Source organism: Melopsittacus undulatus, chromosome 3, assembly GCF_012275295.1.
Source record: "Melopsittacus undulatus isolate bMelUnd1 chromosome 3, bMelUnd1.mat.Z, whole genome shotgun sequence".
Lineage (NCBI taxonomy): Eukaryota > Metazoa > Chordata > Aves > Psittaciformes > Psittaculidae > Melopsittacus > Melopsittacus undulatus.
Window position 1 is genome coordinate 38978451 of NC_047529.1, and position 16734 is coordinate 38995184.

General features: G+C 39.7%; 1 protein-coding gene across 2 annotated transcripts in view; it reads left to right on the forward strand.

Moving 5' to 3' along the window:
* Positions 1–11011: 11011 nt before the first annotated feature.
* The window catches only part of PRIM2 (DNA primase subunit 2), a 107442-nt gene continuing 101719 nt past the window's right edge, over positions 11012–16734 (forward strand). Inside the window, exons 1-5 of one of the 2 annotated variants that reach the window (XM_034061243.1) lie at positions 11012–11055; positions 11250–11423; positions 12093–12196; positions 12502–12581; positions 15239–15359. In XM_034061243.1, the coding sequence (XP_033917134.1) occupies positions 11267–11423; positions 12093–12196; positions 12502–12581; positions 15239–15359 (462 nt within the window). In that variant the 5' untranslated portion in view covers positions 11012–11055; positions 11250–11266. Of the gene's footprint in view, positions 11056–11207; positions 11424–12092; positions 12197–12501; positions 12582–15238; positions 15360–16734 lie in introns of those variants that run through there. The other variant, XM_005153184.4, reaches the window with a different exon arrangement.

A 16734-nucleotide genomic window follows, 5' to 3' on the forward strand; every position in this document is an offset into this window, starting at 1 on the left:
GAATACCTCTTTGGCTAGCCTGGGTCAGGTGTCCTGTCTCTCTTTCCTCCCGGCCTCCCCTTCTCCCTGGCAGAGCATGAGGCTCAGAAAGTCCTTGGTCAGACCAAATATTTGAGCAGTAACTACAAATATAGGTGCTATCAGCACTGGTTCCCAGCCCAAAAGTCAAAACACAGCACTGCACCAGCTACTAAGACGGAGAAAACATGACTGCTACTGCTGAACCCAGGACACTTGATATGCTTCACAACATGGCACATCATCATGCAGGGATAAGAGAAAATGGCTATGCCAGCATTGTTGCTTAATTTATCATAATGTGAAACTATGGTGTGAGAAAACATGTGAGATAAGGAATACTATGTAGAACTGAATTCTGGTAGTCATAATCCTTAAGGACCTTACACTGTAATACTTTCTTCTGTAAGACATAGAAGAGAACTGAGAAAGCAGTATTGTGACAGAAAGTCTTTCCCCATTAGACAAAATGTGCTGTAAGTTTGCAAGATGGGCACCTACCCCATTCCATGAGACATTCTGTGGTGGAGACAGGGACTCACTATTTGAGAAGCAAATACTGTCCACACAGCTGATCTCTGCTGAGTGACTTTGCAGACAGTTGCTAATCCAACTGCAGAAGAAGAATTCTCTATTTGAGTTGGCAGCAGAAAATGGTGGTGAATGATTTCCTAATAAAAGTAGATTCCAAATACTATAATAAAACCCAAGCTATATAGATAGCTAGAAATCTCAAAGATGGTAAACATTCAATGTTTTGTCTGCAAATTAGCAACTAAGTAAACAAAAGAGACTGAGGTAAATGACTGTGTTCACCAGAGGCAAGACAGCAGAAGTCATGTCACTTTTGATAGCCTCAGCTTGGGTAATCAGTGTCCAGGCTACACTCAGTCCATGTACTATCCTTCTTGTGGCAGTAAGTAAGGAAAGACAGACCAAGGAAACAAGAATGGGGAAAAGGGTGAGGTTCTTATGCATGAAATGGATAGCTGTAGGCGTGCTAAGAGAAAGAAAATACAGTAATCCATAAAAAGCCAAATTTTATGTGTTCTCCTAATCATAGAATAAGTGCTATATTTCTAATGCCATGGAGAGTTTTGGAATTACACCAACTCCCAGATGTGTCAGGGAGATCTTCTTTAGCTCTTTACACCACAGCAGATAAAACACTGGTTTTGTAAGACCTTAGTTTTATAAAATTTGCTTCAAATTCAGTAGTTGACAATATTCTCTAAAGACACTTAAATACCATTTTCCTCAAAATAATGTATTGTTCAAAGGTTAAAAGTTCAATTTTTTGGGATGTTGATGCAGCAGTCCTCATAATTCAACTCGCTAGTCAGGACACTACCAACCAGGAGCTGATGCTATGCTTCCTAGGCTTCAACCACTGTAAATGCCTGCAATAAGAAATAGTAGTAGTTTGCCTCACAGGGTCAGGATGTAGGTGTTTTTACGATATTAGTCACAGAAATTACTGCATATCAAACTATATTGGTGTATTTTGAGATGCAGGACATCTTTCAGACATGTTGGTTTGTGCATGTATAATAAACTGCTTCCCCAAGAGCATGGCTCCTACACTCCACTGCAATGCTAACAGTAAGAAGGGAGAAAGCTAATTTGCTGCCTTTATACAAATGTTTTCAGCTAAAAATATACCCAGTATACATCAGGTCTATTCTTTTTTTTTTCTTCTTAAAAACAAGCCAGTTTCAGGTAGCTGAATAAATCTGAGTGACTCGGCTCTAGTCAGGGTTGTGTAGCAAGCACAGCTGGACTCCAGACACTGACTCACTCTCCCAGTTACCACTGCCCAGCTTGTTTTCCGACAAGCTCTCTTCTGCCAACAAATCTTCCAGTTTCCCATAATGTACTGTCAGGCTGAGATGATGTCAATGTAGACATAAAACCAAAATCTGTGTCCACGCCCATAAGGAGGAAATAAAGCAAGGACTTTGAAACTAACTACCACCAATAAAAGGAAAAAACACAACTGGGAAACAGACAGACAACTTTAGAACATCTTTGTATAAATCACAGTGAAAATATTCTGCATCTGTGTTTACCAGGCCACTCTCTTTATGTCTCTGTATTTCTGTTGCAAGCAGAGAGGAAAGAATTTGCACTTACGTAAGGCTATCCTTAGTTAAAAACAACAAACCAACAAAATTTGACTTCGTAAGACGTTACAGCCAAGCTACAGGGAAAAATCCCTACTTTGGGTAAATATAAGAATATAGACATTGGTCTCTACCGGCCCCAGTCTTGCTGTCATATGTGAATAAATAGTTATTGATCTGAAGGACTGTTTGCAATGTTTTGCTGCAAATTTTTAGCTATGTGATAGGTTCCATGTTCTTGTGACCACAGTGTGTGCGCTTTACTAAGTTTGGGTACCACCAGATCTCCCTTTTACTTCAAGTTTGCTCCAGAAAATTTGTATTTGAGTTTAACTGAAAGATTCCAAGATCCACTCTTTCCTAAACCATTTTAGTTGTCCAGATCCATACAATGGATGTAATTCTATGGCCTGTCATATTTAGGTAGTTTAAATATATTTCCTCTGGCTCTAAACTCTATTAAAAACAAAGGAGAAAAAGTAAATAATGGAGCATATTCTATTTTTTTCTAATTGTGTGACAAGTCTTTTTCTGTAGGCTGTCAGCAAGCACCTTACAGTCTACCCTTCATGAGTAGACCACATTTTAAAATAGACAGTTGTGACGATGGAAAATGATCTGTTAATCACAAAAACAATAGGGAAATGGTACTGCTGAATTTCCAGAGCTATCTCATTTTTTAAGGAGTTTTTACAGATATCTGAAGATTGGAGACAACTGACTTCTTAGTTCTATGCAGCATGGGAAAGACAAAATCCCAAATTAAAACTGTGGCTGACAAACCAGTTATAAGAGTGCCTGAACAGCAAAACCAAAACAATATAAAAATCTGGTTTGTTTTCCAAAATCTCAGCCAGGCATTTCTTTTCACTCTTTTCAAAGTTCAAAAAGGGCTGGAAGAATGAGTTCCTGACATTTCCTTTGGTTGCTCCTGAAAACTCATCTATATTCAGGCTCTTACACTTGAACTTTGAAGAGTCTGTCATAGCAACCTTAAAAAAAAGAAAGTTAATGAGTCCAACTTTAGCTTACTGAGGGGGACAGAAACCTTGTAAGTGAATGGAAGTATTATTATACCAGGCTCTGAGGAAAACAAATGCTCAATGAAACTCATAGAAGTAAAACACTGTGCAGAAAGATAAACAAAGTGGGGAGTTATGCTAGTCTTTTGCCTCTGGAGCCAATAATCTATATTTGTAATTATCTAAAATGTCATTACCTCCCCCCTCTTCTTTTTATACATCACATCACCAAATTTTCAGTAAAGTTCTTTGTCTCATGTGTTCCTTTGAATTTCAGTCCTGCCAGGAGACCTGTGCCTACATCTGGAGGGGCAGAGAACTTGAGAAGGGAACTCTGCTTCTCTTCCCTGGTCGGTCTGAACTCCTTGGATGGTAAGGCTGAGATGAAGCCAGAATGAAGAATGGGGTCTAAATTACTTCAGGTGCAGCTGCTGAACAGGGAGTGCCTGAAGGTATAGAATAAGCAGGTTAGTAAGTTTGATGCTGGTGAAGACACGTCTGGGAAAAAATAGGGTTGGCTAGAGGGCTGTGAGTGAGGGAAAGTGAACTATGCTGGTGTCATCCAGGACACCTGGGTGGCTGGGGATGGGGTTACTACTATTTCTCCAGCTGCTGAATTACTGCTGCCTGCAACTGTCCACTTATTTGGAGCTGAGTGATCTGTGCAGATGGCAACATAGGTGCTGCCTATGCAAGAGACAGAGCAGAGAAATACTACAGGGGCAGGGAAAAAGAGCATTATGACTTTCTGAAAGTGGCTTGAGGTATTGTGGGTGAACTGGGATGGGAAATGAGGAGACTGAGGAGGTAGGGAGGGCAGTCTAAGCAGCATGCTTCTGAGAAGACCTGGGGCTGTCCCTCCTGTTTTGAGACTGCCTGCTGTGTACTCCCCTCCTACAGTTTTGGCTTTCTCAGTGCCCTCTGCAGAATTTGGAGGCTGCCATAGGCATACAAAGCAAAACCAAGATGTTCCCAGGCCTGTAAATGGGTTAATGCTCTTGGCTCTGGGACTATAACCTGCTCCCTCCTGCAAGGCAATGAGATCAGTCGGTATTAGATGAGGTGTAACATGGAGGCTGTGCTGCCTGCTCACCACTTGCCACCAAAGGGCTACTGGCAGTGATGTTGTTGCCATAAAACTGTATTTTGTGGTAGGAAATCTTCTGTTCACCTCCATGCAAGAGGTCCCTGAAAGATGATACAAGTGGACTTTTAAATCCATGAGTTACTGTCACAGAAAAGCACATTTCCAGTCATCTGATTTCTTATTGTCCTTTTGATTCCACTAAATATCTAACTAATTGAACTTTTAAATCAAAACCAAGTGTAGTTTTTCTTTTATTACTCATCTAACAGTTTTTTTCTACTAACACATATATTATTGTTATGTATTACCTATTCGTACATCATATAGTCTTGCCCTGTGGACGCTCATCACTTGGCAGCTTTCCTTACAAGGTAAAGGTGGACAAGTGTGTGCACTTTCTACTATGCAATCAAGAGAGGGAAAAACTGGGAGAGTACGCAGGCTGCCAGAGAATAGGAAGAAGAGCAAGGAGAAATGGTAGCAGTGATTTTTACTCATGATGACTGCCATTGTAACCATTGTACCTGCTTGACTGACCCTTGCTTTGTTCTGCTTTCAAAGTCTACTTCTGCCTAAAGTCTGGTCTAGAAAAGCTTGGAAGAACTTTCTCCCACTAGCATGGAATAGTAAATTATTGCACAGATTATCATATTCATCAGGAATTGGAGAGGCACTCAACACCTCCACATGTACTCAGCACTCAATATATAATTACATATCTACCACCATTTGTGCCCATAATTAACTGTATACACTTCATTGAGAAGGCAAAACTTCAGGAACTGAAGTGTATAATACCATGCAGATACCCATATAAGTAATGGGTCCATAAAAACTAAATATGTATAAAGAGAATACAGTCACTTTTGAAAGCATTTGGGACACTATATGCTAGAAAAACTAATGCTGCTGCTTTTTTTTTGCAATGTATCAACACCACCTAAAATATGACAGTAAGCTATGCCAGCTGCATTCATTTAGATTCATTATAATCCAGCCTTGCCATTTAACTGCTACCAGTTTTGTTAGAAAAATGTTATGTCCTCAATATATCTAATAATCTTGGTGTTTTGAAAGCAGTAAATTGTTAATAGCTGTGCAATTGATAATCTTGGTTTCCTAACTGGACGTATAAGCATAGGGATTTCTTCTACTTAGTATGGCTATATTGTAAGCAACTTTAAAGGTTATTTAAAAGCTGTTAGGATGAGTCTCAGCTTCTGGGATTTGTTATGCAAAGGTACCATGTAGTTCTCAAAATAATGTGTGTACCAGATGTCTACATATTCACATAGGTGACCTGAAGAAAGATGGTCAAGATACTGGTGCTAATAGTTATTCTAGCTCTGTAGTGTGAAAATAAATCAACAGTTTTATCAGCAAGACCTGAATTTTAAGGGGTGTTACACTAGGAAGTGATGTCCACAGTGCTGGACAATGGGGTTGGGGTTTTACATTCTGAAGCTACACTCTGCTTCCAGTGAAACCAACACAGTTTTAGACAATACTTAATAGGGCAAGGAGCCTTTATTTGAACTTTACACCTTACTTTTTGATAAACTAGTTGGTGCTGCTTCTTTATCTCAACTTCCACAAAGCCTCAGCCAAAGGAAATGCTAAAACAAGATGAAAGTAAGATAAAGACAAAATACTAAGAACAAAGTCATATATTTAGTTCCTAGTAGGAACATGGCCCAAGAATTAGCTAGTATGTTAACTGTCTTCATATGTCCTACTCAAAAAACTTCCAATTAAGCTGGAATTTTGCTTGCATAAGAAATGTATGAGTTACCTCTAACTCCTTATGCTGGTATCAATTCATAATGTGGAACAGGACCCAGTACTAAACTAGGGATACTCTTTTCCCCTATCTTGCAAAAGTACTCAAGTTTCCACTGCTGCGCATCACTTGCATTTGAAAAGATGATGAAGCCCAAATCCAGAAAACAACAAAAAAATCCCACACCAAACTTGAGGTAAACAAATGGAAAATAAATCAGCTACCAAGGCACCTAAATTTAGGCAGGCTGGATGTCCTTTCGGAGGCCAGCAGGATACTTACCTCTTTCCAACTACTCTGTGGGAAACTATTCCATTTAAATGAAAAACTTAAAAGGTAGCTGCAGGTTTACTGGCTAGATTAGGCAGGCTGGATCCCACCCCGAGCTTTATTTTGGGGGTTTTCACTTGTAATGGTGGAAGTGCTCTGAGTAAGTCTAACAGATTTATTAGCAACTGGAGGGTGGCTCACCACTTCCATTTAGGTTGGAATTTTGCAGGCTGTTTTACACAGCAACGGGGTATTTGAAAACTCAGTATCTGTCTGTACTGAACAGGACATTTTTTCACGATCAAGTCATAGGCTTAAAAAGGGAAATCTGCATGGCCAAGTCTGTATTATTCAACAGCCCTAAATAAACACCAAAAAGGCAGAATAAAATACTTAAGCTGCAGAGGGTTTCTTTTACTGGATACAAAATAATATTTTAAAGTTTTCAGACAATAAGAGATTTAATTTGTAAAAAAAAGATTTTAAACCTTTTTTGCATTATTCTGAATCCTAACAATTAATTATTTATGTGATTAAAAAATAAAAAAGGACAAAAATCCTATGTATAGCTATGTCTAGTTTTTATATTGGATAGTAATAATTCAGAGGTTAAAGAAATCTTTCAATTACCTACAGATTGCTTGGTAAGAAAGGATCTTATTCTTTACTGCTCAATTAATCTCAAGAGGGTATTAGAAATGCAGCCAAACTTAAATACTATATGTAACAAAAGCATTTTCTTCTTGTAAATTAGTTTAGTGGCAAAGAATTCCAAGATAAGAAAACATCAGTGTCTATACAGATAGACTGGAAATGTCTTTGAATGTTTCAGAAGCTCACAGTTTAAGTATGATAACAGTAGACATACTAGGAAAAAGAGGGATGTCCTTGTGCAGAAGAATATATGAAGTCTACAAATGAATTCTTTCTCAGTCCTGATGCTGGATAGTTCAAACCTTCCCCTGTCTGTTTGTTTGGAGATGATGCAGCAATGGCTGAGCTCCAGCTGTATTTACGCTGGTGGGCCAGGATGTTTGCGTTAACTGACTGCTGCTGCTGCACACACAAAAAAGGAGTTCTGCTTTTTTTTCCCATGGGAGAAATTTGAATCTCTCACTCTTCCCTTTACCTAGCCTCTAATTTCTCAAATTTGCAAGTATTTCTTATCTGTGATGCTTCAAGCCCTCTATCGCTGATTGAATCATCAAAAATTATCAGAGGAATATTAACAGGAGAAGGAAAAAAGCCTGAAAACCAGGTCAACTGCCCCTGAGGCCCCAGAATGGTGGGCAAAATTATATAAAGCACATGAAACATTTTATAACAGAGTACAGGAGTGGCATCCTTTTGGAGAAGCCTAGCACAGTGACAAGGCAGATTATTCCTTGATATGTATCCTGAAAAATAATGCTAAGGGATTGAAAATATAGGACAGAACAAGGACGCAGTCAGCATATTTGCTGCAGCAGCCTAAACATACTGAAGAAGATGCATGCAGTGAGAGGCAGAGCTGGATGACAGACCTACCTGTCAGAATAAATTTAAGAATATTGTGACGACGTAGCTATATTTCCTCTGCCTGTGCACTAAAAGTCTTAGACAGGAGACTTGGGAATAAATCCAGGATCTAAAAGCCCTGTATGAGTGGAGCGAGAGAGACTTAGTGTCACAAGGGATGTGACCATTGTCAGTCCCCACTTAAATTAACACTGAGAGATTGAAAGTGTATTTTGACTAAAATAGCCCCCTGAACCTCTCTTCACTGCATGACTCATGCTTTACTCACTTCAGAGCCTGCAGGAATTTAAAGGCCAACTCAGAACATTTCTGCTGGTATTTATAGTAAGTATAGAGGTATCTGTGCATTATAGTCAGAAAAAAAATCTCAGTATAACCTGAATGACAAACATTTACAGAAGTAATAACAAGCATAAGGCACAGAACTACAAACACAGACATACAAAGAGAAACTGGGATAGAATGACCCAAATACAGTCCAAGTGTAAACCTCTCAAGACTTCGGAAAAAAAAAAAAACCACCAAAATCCCAACCCCAAAACAGATCAGTAAAGGAATCAAGTTAAATAATGGGAAAAAAGCTGTAAAGAAATATTTCAAATAAACAAGAGTTTAAAAAAGTATTCAAGAAGAATATTTTAAGAGGTGAAAACATGAAGAAAGCAAGTTATGAAGGTAATATATATTAAGACTGAGTTACATGAGAATTCAATCAAGCTGATGATACATGTAGTAAATAAGATTATGGGTAAACAAGCAATAAAAGCTGAAAGGGAGCTGGAAGCAGAGAAATGACATTTTGTGCTAATCCCTGCATCCACAGAGATCCAAACATCCCCAGAATTATGGATTAATGCAGTAGCTTGAAAGAGAGACTAGATACTGGTATCAGTATTGCCATATTTACCTTCTTATTAGCAGCAAGTAAATAACCAGGCTCTGACAGATTAGCATTGGGCACTCTGCTAGTTAGTATAACAAAGGTGGGAGGAGAAGCTGTGTGCTGATATTTATTTAATGCAAATAAGGATTGGGGGTTTTGTTAATTAAATAGCAGAACAGTTTGGGCATATGAATTTGCACAGTGTTTGGATGGGATGATGGGGACGGTTTGACAGGTGACCATATGGATGTTGTTTTAAAACATTTGTGAGGTGGGTTGTTGCAATGTTGATGATTCTCTTACAAAAAAAAAAACAAACTCAAAAAATCAAACCCTACTGGTAATGTTTCTGTGGAAGTGGTGAAAATATATGTATAAAAAAAATAACCAAAATGCTATTGTGGAAAATATTACCACCTATAGGTTTCAATAAATGTGTTTCCCCCCCCCCCCAAAGTATTTTTGTGTGAAAAGGCTGACAATCCCTTCATAAGTTTTTGCATTGTAAGATGTATTTGGGTCTAGTAATATGTTGGTTTTGCTTCTTAATTTCTGCCGAAGTAATCAGATGACTTTTTGCAATAATGTTAGTGTAAATAGCTAACTGAAATAAAACAAACATGCAAACAAACAAATGGGATAGGTCTTTGCTTATCTGAGGATCAGTATTCAGCATTAGAGGAAAAAAATAGTAAAACAAAAACAATCAGCGGGATATGGTTCAGTAGAAAAAACAGTGATGGACAACAAACCATGGTTTTGAAAGGTATGGTCCTGCTTTTGTGCCAAGCTCTAAAACATTAACTGAAATGAAAATGAGAAGTATTGCTGGTTTCTGCAGAGTGCTCCTCAGCTTTGTCACAGTTCCCCCCTCTGGTCCAGGTCGGGTACAGCACTCTGTACACAGCAAATGTGCCAGCTCTTACCTTACTCCTTGTCTTGCCCTGGACGGTGTACTGCCAGTCTCAGTGAGACCTCTTGGGTACCAACACACTGGTCAAAGGGAAAAGCTTTGCCTTCTTGCAACTACTAGGTGGATTTTGGCGGATGCAGTCCTACTCCTGAGCAACTCGTATAGCAGCCAGGTGGAGAAGGGAAGAACCCATACAGGGATGAGCACTGGCTATTCAAAAAAGGTTGCTTTGGGTTAAAGTTGCTTTATATGTGTATATATATAAAGTTACTTTGGATTAAATATATTACAAAAATATAAATATATAAAAATATACCAATAGCTTGTTTTTTCCTGGTGGAAAGCAGCCCTGGAGAGTGGGACTGATTTTCGGCTCTGTTAAATTGTTCAGCTGGTCCCCTGGCAGAGGTTTAGGTCAGAGCAAACAGCAAACTTCACAGTCTGAAAATGAGCATAGGAGTATTCTCTAGGCAGTTTGGACATGGCCACCTTGTTCTGAAGGTTAACTGAACTGCGTTATCCTGCCCTATTTGAACTCGGCACCATGTTCAATCTGCTAGCACAGAGGCAGGCTGCAGTTTCTAGGCTGGCTTCTAGAGGCAGTGGTTGTTAAAGCTGCAGCCACATTACTCAGCAGTGCCTTAGGTACTGCCCATGAACGTGAGTCTAAAATGTGTCCTGGTCCACGATCACTTCACTGCTCATAAGCAAATGCCAGTCTAGGTTACTGATTTTCCTCACTTTGTGGGCATGAACAGTATGTCAGTCCTGATTTTCCATCCCTCTGCACTCTGAATTTGCTGTAAGATCATTAACCAACTTTTCTGATTGGGGAAAATTAACAAGTGGCATTTTGAAGGAAGGACACAGAACATGACCTCAGCTGCAGCAAAACGGACAAGCCAGTAGCAAAACCGGCAAATCCTGCGGTCATCTTGAAAAAATTACAAAATTATACAATTACAGAACATGCAGAGTTTATGGGATCATGGAATTCAAAGAAAGTTCCTCAGGGCTTGCATACTACCCTGAATGTTTCACTTTCAATCCAGTTTAGCAGCACCATGAAAGGCTGGAAGAAAACCAGAGGAAGGGCATTTGTCTCACTTGGTGGCAAACATTTTTAAAGACCTTCACTCGTGAAGACCACAGCCTGGCAGTCAGTTAGCTATTGCGCATCACCCGCTGTCAGAATACCCACACAAGAAGGCCCATTTAATCAACTTAGGTGCCTGCGTACGAAAGTCCGAGCACCCCCAAGCGCCCTCGGAAGGGAGCCGGCGGAGGGAGCCGCCATGCTGGTTGTGGGCACTCCTCCCGCCTCGCGGCCGCCAGCCAATTGCAGCTCAGGAGGCGTGGCCCGGGCGGGCGCGGAGGGCGGAAGTGGGCGGGGCCTGTCGTGCGCGGGAAGCCGCGGCGGTTGGACTGTGCGGGGCTGCAGGTGGGGGTTCTGCGTTCCCGCGGCGCGGGGGGCGGTTGCCATGGGGACACTGCGGGCGGGGGCCGGAGGCAGAACCTCGGGGCACTCGGTGGAGGGCGGGCTTTGGGCGAACCCAGGCCGGGTGGCGGCTGCCTTCCGCTCTCTACCCCTTCCGCCGGGTGCTGCCTCCGGTTGAGCGCCCGTGTCGCCCCCAGGCCCGCCGGTGGGGCAGATGCAGTTCTCCAGCAGTCGAGCGAGGCTGAGGCAGGCGCGGCTGGCCGGGGACCGGCGGGAGCTGTACCCTCACAGCCTGCAGTTCTACCTGGAGCCCCCCACGGAAAGCATTTCTCTGGTGGAGTTTGAGAGCTTTGCCATCGACCGCCTGAAGTGTGAGTAGCGTGCTGGGCCCTCCTCCATCCCCACGTCCCTCCCTCGGAGTTCTAATTCTTCCTGTCATGGCTGTATGTAATTTTAGCGGGTTTAGATGCTCTCGTTGCCTGTTATTAATGTGAACTGTCTGTGTGCTCATGCTGAAATGAACCGCTTTTAGAGGTAAACGTGCTGCTTTAGGTGTTTCAGAGAGCTGTCATTGATTTCACGAGTGTTTGGCATATAGCAGTCAGGACTGTATGGTTGTGGTTTACAGTGGTGGGTTTTATAAGCATGTTTCTAGGTGTTGTGACATATTTGATGTCTCAGCACAGTGACTCACGTTGTAGCTTGGGGCAAGGGCTCCCCCGACTTCCTGGAAACCACTGAATCCAAGGTTTCCATCATTACGGTGGAAACCGATGTTCTGAGACTGATCCATCAGAGTTGGCTGTCTCCCTTTCCTTGTTGGCTGTCTTCCTTTCCTTGGTGACTATGGATCCCAGAATTGGGTGAGCTGTTCAGCACTTGTGGATCACACGTTATCTTCTGTATTTCTTACCCGTTTGCTCCCCATACCACTAAAAGCAATTCCTGTGGCCTTACTCCAGTTTTTGCATTTCCCAGGACATGATACAGTTAGATTTCTTTTCAATATGTTGTCTCTAATATGAACCATTTTTCCCCAGTGCTCAAAGTAGTTGAAAACCTTGGTGTGAGCTACATAAAAGGAAATGATGTATACAAAACTAAGCTGGGGTCTGAGCTCCGGAAACTAAAGTTTCCCTACAAAGTAAGTAAAAATAAAAAAGGGAACCCTATTGCACTTTATTTTCTTTACACTGTTTGAGAATTCTCAATAAAAGTAGAGGTGATGAAATGTGATCCCATAAACTTAAATTCTGCCATTTTGTCAGAAGTGTAGTTTTTCTTTGAGAATATATATTTCTTTAGGATACCCCCTTTCTTTAATAGTCTTGCATTTATTGCCTTAAAGATGAATATTAAACAGTGTTTTATTGAACATCAGTGATAAATGAATTGTATTTTTGATCTGGAAGAAATTATCTGGAATAATAATGGCAATATGTTCTTTAGGCTTTGGCTGAGGATGATTATGAAGCAAGAAGAAAAGACCATATATCTCATTTCATACTACGCCTTGCTTACTGTCAGTCGTAAGTACTTTTTGGATTATGTTGTACTTTTACTATTAAAGTCTACACAGATATGACATTTCATTGTTACAGACATTATGGTTATTTTAGACTTGCCTGGCTACTAAATAGAAAGGTAGGTTCAAAGAGAGCAGGTTTTTTTTTCCTAGGAACCTGATCACAGCTGTGCCAAAAGGGATACTTGGGATCAAAATTAGTATCCAGATTTTGTAATACTTAAAAATAAAGTTCTGTGTCTTGTGCATAGAACATTGATTTGGGTCTCTTCCTTTTGGTATCTTTTGTAAGACTAAAGCACACCAGTATTAAGTTTTTGTTAGGCTTTCACAGTGATTGAGAATTTAATTAACTGCTGCATATGCTTAAACTGTTGATTACTGAGCAAAGAGCTGACAATGTAAATAGGCTTTATATTATTGTCTTGAGAGAGAGCCTTGCTTCTGGCAAGCTGAAAATACCATCTGAATTTGAGGCTTCCTCTACTGATTTTGCAGGTTCATTGCTGTGGATGGTTGCACTGCAGTTTTTTTGTTATGTGAAATGTCAAGCACAAAGTTGGTCCCGTAGAGTGCATTTCTTTTGCTTCAACTGTAGTTTTTGAATGAAATTTTACAGGTTGTCAATGTTTTATGTCTGTTAGCAGCTGTGTTTTGCATTAACGTGAACTCCTGACTCCTTGCCCTTGAAGTCCTTTTTTTTGGAATTAAATCTGTCAAATATGAAGCTTTATATTGTTTTGGATTGTTAATTCAATTGCATTTCAATTTATAATATAGTTTTAATTAGATGAGTGTGGTAGATTATATATTATACTGTGGTAGCTGACAGTGCTGCTGTGGATAGAAAAAGATTTATAAGCAAAAACACACAGGGAAAGTGAGGAGGGACTGTGCTATAAGCCAAGATATGGAGCTGAAATGGATGGGTTTTTTCCTTGAAATGGGTCATGAGACAGTTGAATGTTTTGGGGCAAGTGTTAGAGAAGAGACCAAAGTGTCTAACAATATGGTAGGTATAAGCTACAGACCATCTGATCAGAACAGGAATTAGCAGAGGCCTCAAAAGCCTCCAGATGGAGGAAGCCTCACCATGACAGGCCCTGGGTGACATTAAACACCCTGATGTTTCCTGGATTATTCACATCTCATCGTGTTGCCCTTTCAAAAAACATCAGGGCTGTGCCCATCTATCCCCACCATGCGTTGCATCACTATATTGCTGTGGAATCTCCTGATTCCAGATAATAGATAATAATTGGACTATTTTCTTTTTCTCTGCAAGCTATATTTTTATAAAAAGAGCCTTATCATTTGTATAAGTGCTTACTTGTCTTACTGAGTGCTTGATTAGGAAATAAATGGGAGATATGGTTCAAACCCTGTGTTTCAGGGAAGTATCGTAATAATTAGGCAAGACAGAGGTGGGCAGTTTGTTGAAGGTGAACCACTTTGCAGAAATAAATACAAGCTATTTTGGGCCACAGAATCACAAGGAAAGAGCCTGGCTTCATTGTCTAGAGGGAAAGACCCCTTAGGGAGGAGGTGCCTTGATTGGAGCTCCAGGGCACTCTGGAAACTACTTGTAAATGTATTTTTGTGTTCCTGTTTCTATACACATAGTTTGATGCAGTGTTTCAACAAAGCAGCTTGATAGTTTCTACTTAAACTAGGTTTTTTTTTTTGTTTCTTTCTTTGAGAAGGTGGACTTACTGCTTACTCATAAAATGGAAAATAGTAATTTAGGCACTGTGAGGTGATCCTGTGCCTACCATTCTTCATTCTTTCTTGAGAAGCAGTTATTTCAGGGATATTTCTATGCTCTAAAACTGGCATGTTCCCCAAAAGATAAAATTGAGAGGCAAAGAGAACATACTGTTCTCTAAGCTTTCATCATACTGGGTCAGAAAATAAGCTTCACACAAATCATCAGGTTAATTGTTGAAGGCTGTTAAGGTAGGTATGTTTGAAAGTGTACTTAAATAGAGCTGCAAACAGGGTTGAATTCAGTTCCCTGTGCAGTTGTATTTACAGGCTTGTTTTCCTGCGGCACCACCTTTTCAAGTTTACAGTTAGCCAACAGTGCCACCCAGGGGTACGAGTTAACATCAGCTGTTTTTCTAGTCTGTATTGTATTGTTTTGGTTTGTTTTTACATGGTCTGAAGTGTCCAGCTGCACTGTTCTTGTCAGTTCAATTTGTAATGTAATCTCCTCTTTTCTGTCTTTCTGCCTTCTGATATCCAAGAATTTAAAGCTTATTCCCATATAATGTTGCTAAGATACAGTATGTAGTCTTGAGTGAATAGTCTCATCCATACTGTTCTTTCACATCTCTTTTCACATTTTGCAATGTCACATCTGTCAAGACCAGGAAATAATCTCGTTTTATTCACTTTCATGGCAAACACAGCTCTACCTTTGTTAGTCCAAAACATCCGCAGTCATGCTTCTTAGTGTACTGTCTCTTCACAAGTCTTTTTGAATTGAATGCTCCTTCCTGAAGGTTTCTTGCCTTTTCTTCCAAGCAACTTGGTTTGTGGGTCCCATGCCAAAGCCAGCATTACATTAAATGTTGTGTTCACATGTTTGACATCTAGTTTATAAAGAGAATGCATAACCAGAAAATGTTATTTTTAATTTTTTTCATTATTTCCTTGCAGTGAGGATCTCAGGCGTTGGTTTCTTCAACAAGAAATTGATCTCTTGCGGTATCGCTTCAATGAACTAACTGACAGTTTAAGACAGAAATTCCTGGAACACGTTAACTTATCATTTGAAGCTGTAAGTATGTTACTTTCTGCATTTGTGTCATGTTGGATGTGCCTGTTGTGTTTTAAAATTCTTGTTAAGGTAGTTATAGTATTTCCGTTCAGAAAATAAAATTTGAAGTTGTGGCTTTAAAAACCCAACCACACAGAACTTCTGAACTTGGAGAATCATATGCATGCCACAGAAATGAGGATTAAGTGATGTCATTGTGTGCTGCAACAAGAGAAGATGGGTCTGCTTACAAAGGTAAGTTAGCAATGTTTACAAAAGCTGATAGGTATTTTTGAATCAAGATTCTGAAAAGGTTAGAGCTAATCTATGTTCTTCAGATGTGGCATTTGTATGTCCATCAGAGCAAATGACACTTGTGTCACAATTACTTTGCCGCCTTTTATGTGTAAGTGATGAATTGCTTTATAATTCACCTTTAAGGGTTTCAGTGATAAGAAAGCAATAGCTGTATTTGATTCTAACCTAAAGTATATGTGCAGTCCATTCTCATCAGTTTATTGACTTTAGTTGGAAATTAGTTTTAGTCAACATATGTCTTTATTCATAAAGTTTACTCTAGAAGCTTTGCAATCTACTGACTGCTTTTAAGATCTTGGCTTCTTGCTATAGTACCCAAGGCGGTGGGTCCCCACAGTGACCTGGGGACTGTGCACATTTGTACCATTTCATAAAACTGACATATGGAAAGCTATGTGAAGACTAAAACTCATCTTAGCTGTTGAGGGCATAATTAAAATTTAATAAAATATGAAAATCCTGTATGGCTTGCACAAGAACATAACTTACTGTGGAGTTGTCACTGTGGGTTAAAACCAATAGGTTTCTACTTTGCAAGTATATTTTTGACACATGGTTGTATGTTTGTGCACGCTAAAAATAATTTCAATTCTGCTTTTTTGTGCATCTTATGTGAGTTATTGCAGCTGTAGATGTGTAACCAAGAAAGTGATTTAGCTTAAAAAAAACCTAAACCAAGCTGGTATTAGATATTTTAGTTAAAAATTGCCTACTGTGTTGAAGGATTTACGTGTAATTTTAAAAGAAATTATGTACAATTAAATAACAGGTTTATTGGTACATGTATATGTGTATGAAGTCTATGTAAGTGCTGTTATTTTCATTCACTAGACTATTTGATTTTGGGCGATTAAATACATGCTAAGGAGAATGCAGAATATAAGTTGGGTCCAAAATTCTGTAAGTGCTCTTACTCCAAAGGTGTTGCTTTCTCATTAGAACTTAGATTCAAAGCTTTTTCCCCTTGTAACTTAAACTCATTCTAATTCTTTGCCAGCTTATGAAACCCTTTGAAAATACCAAAGCTGTGTAGTCAAACGACTGTGGGTTTTGAGATGCTTTAGGGATATTACAAATT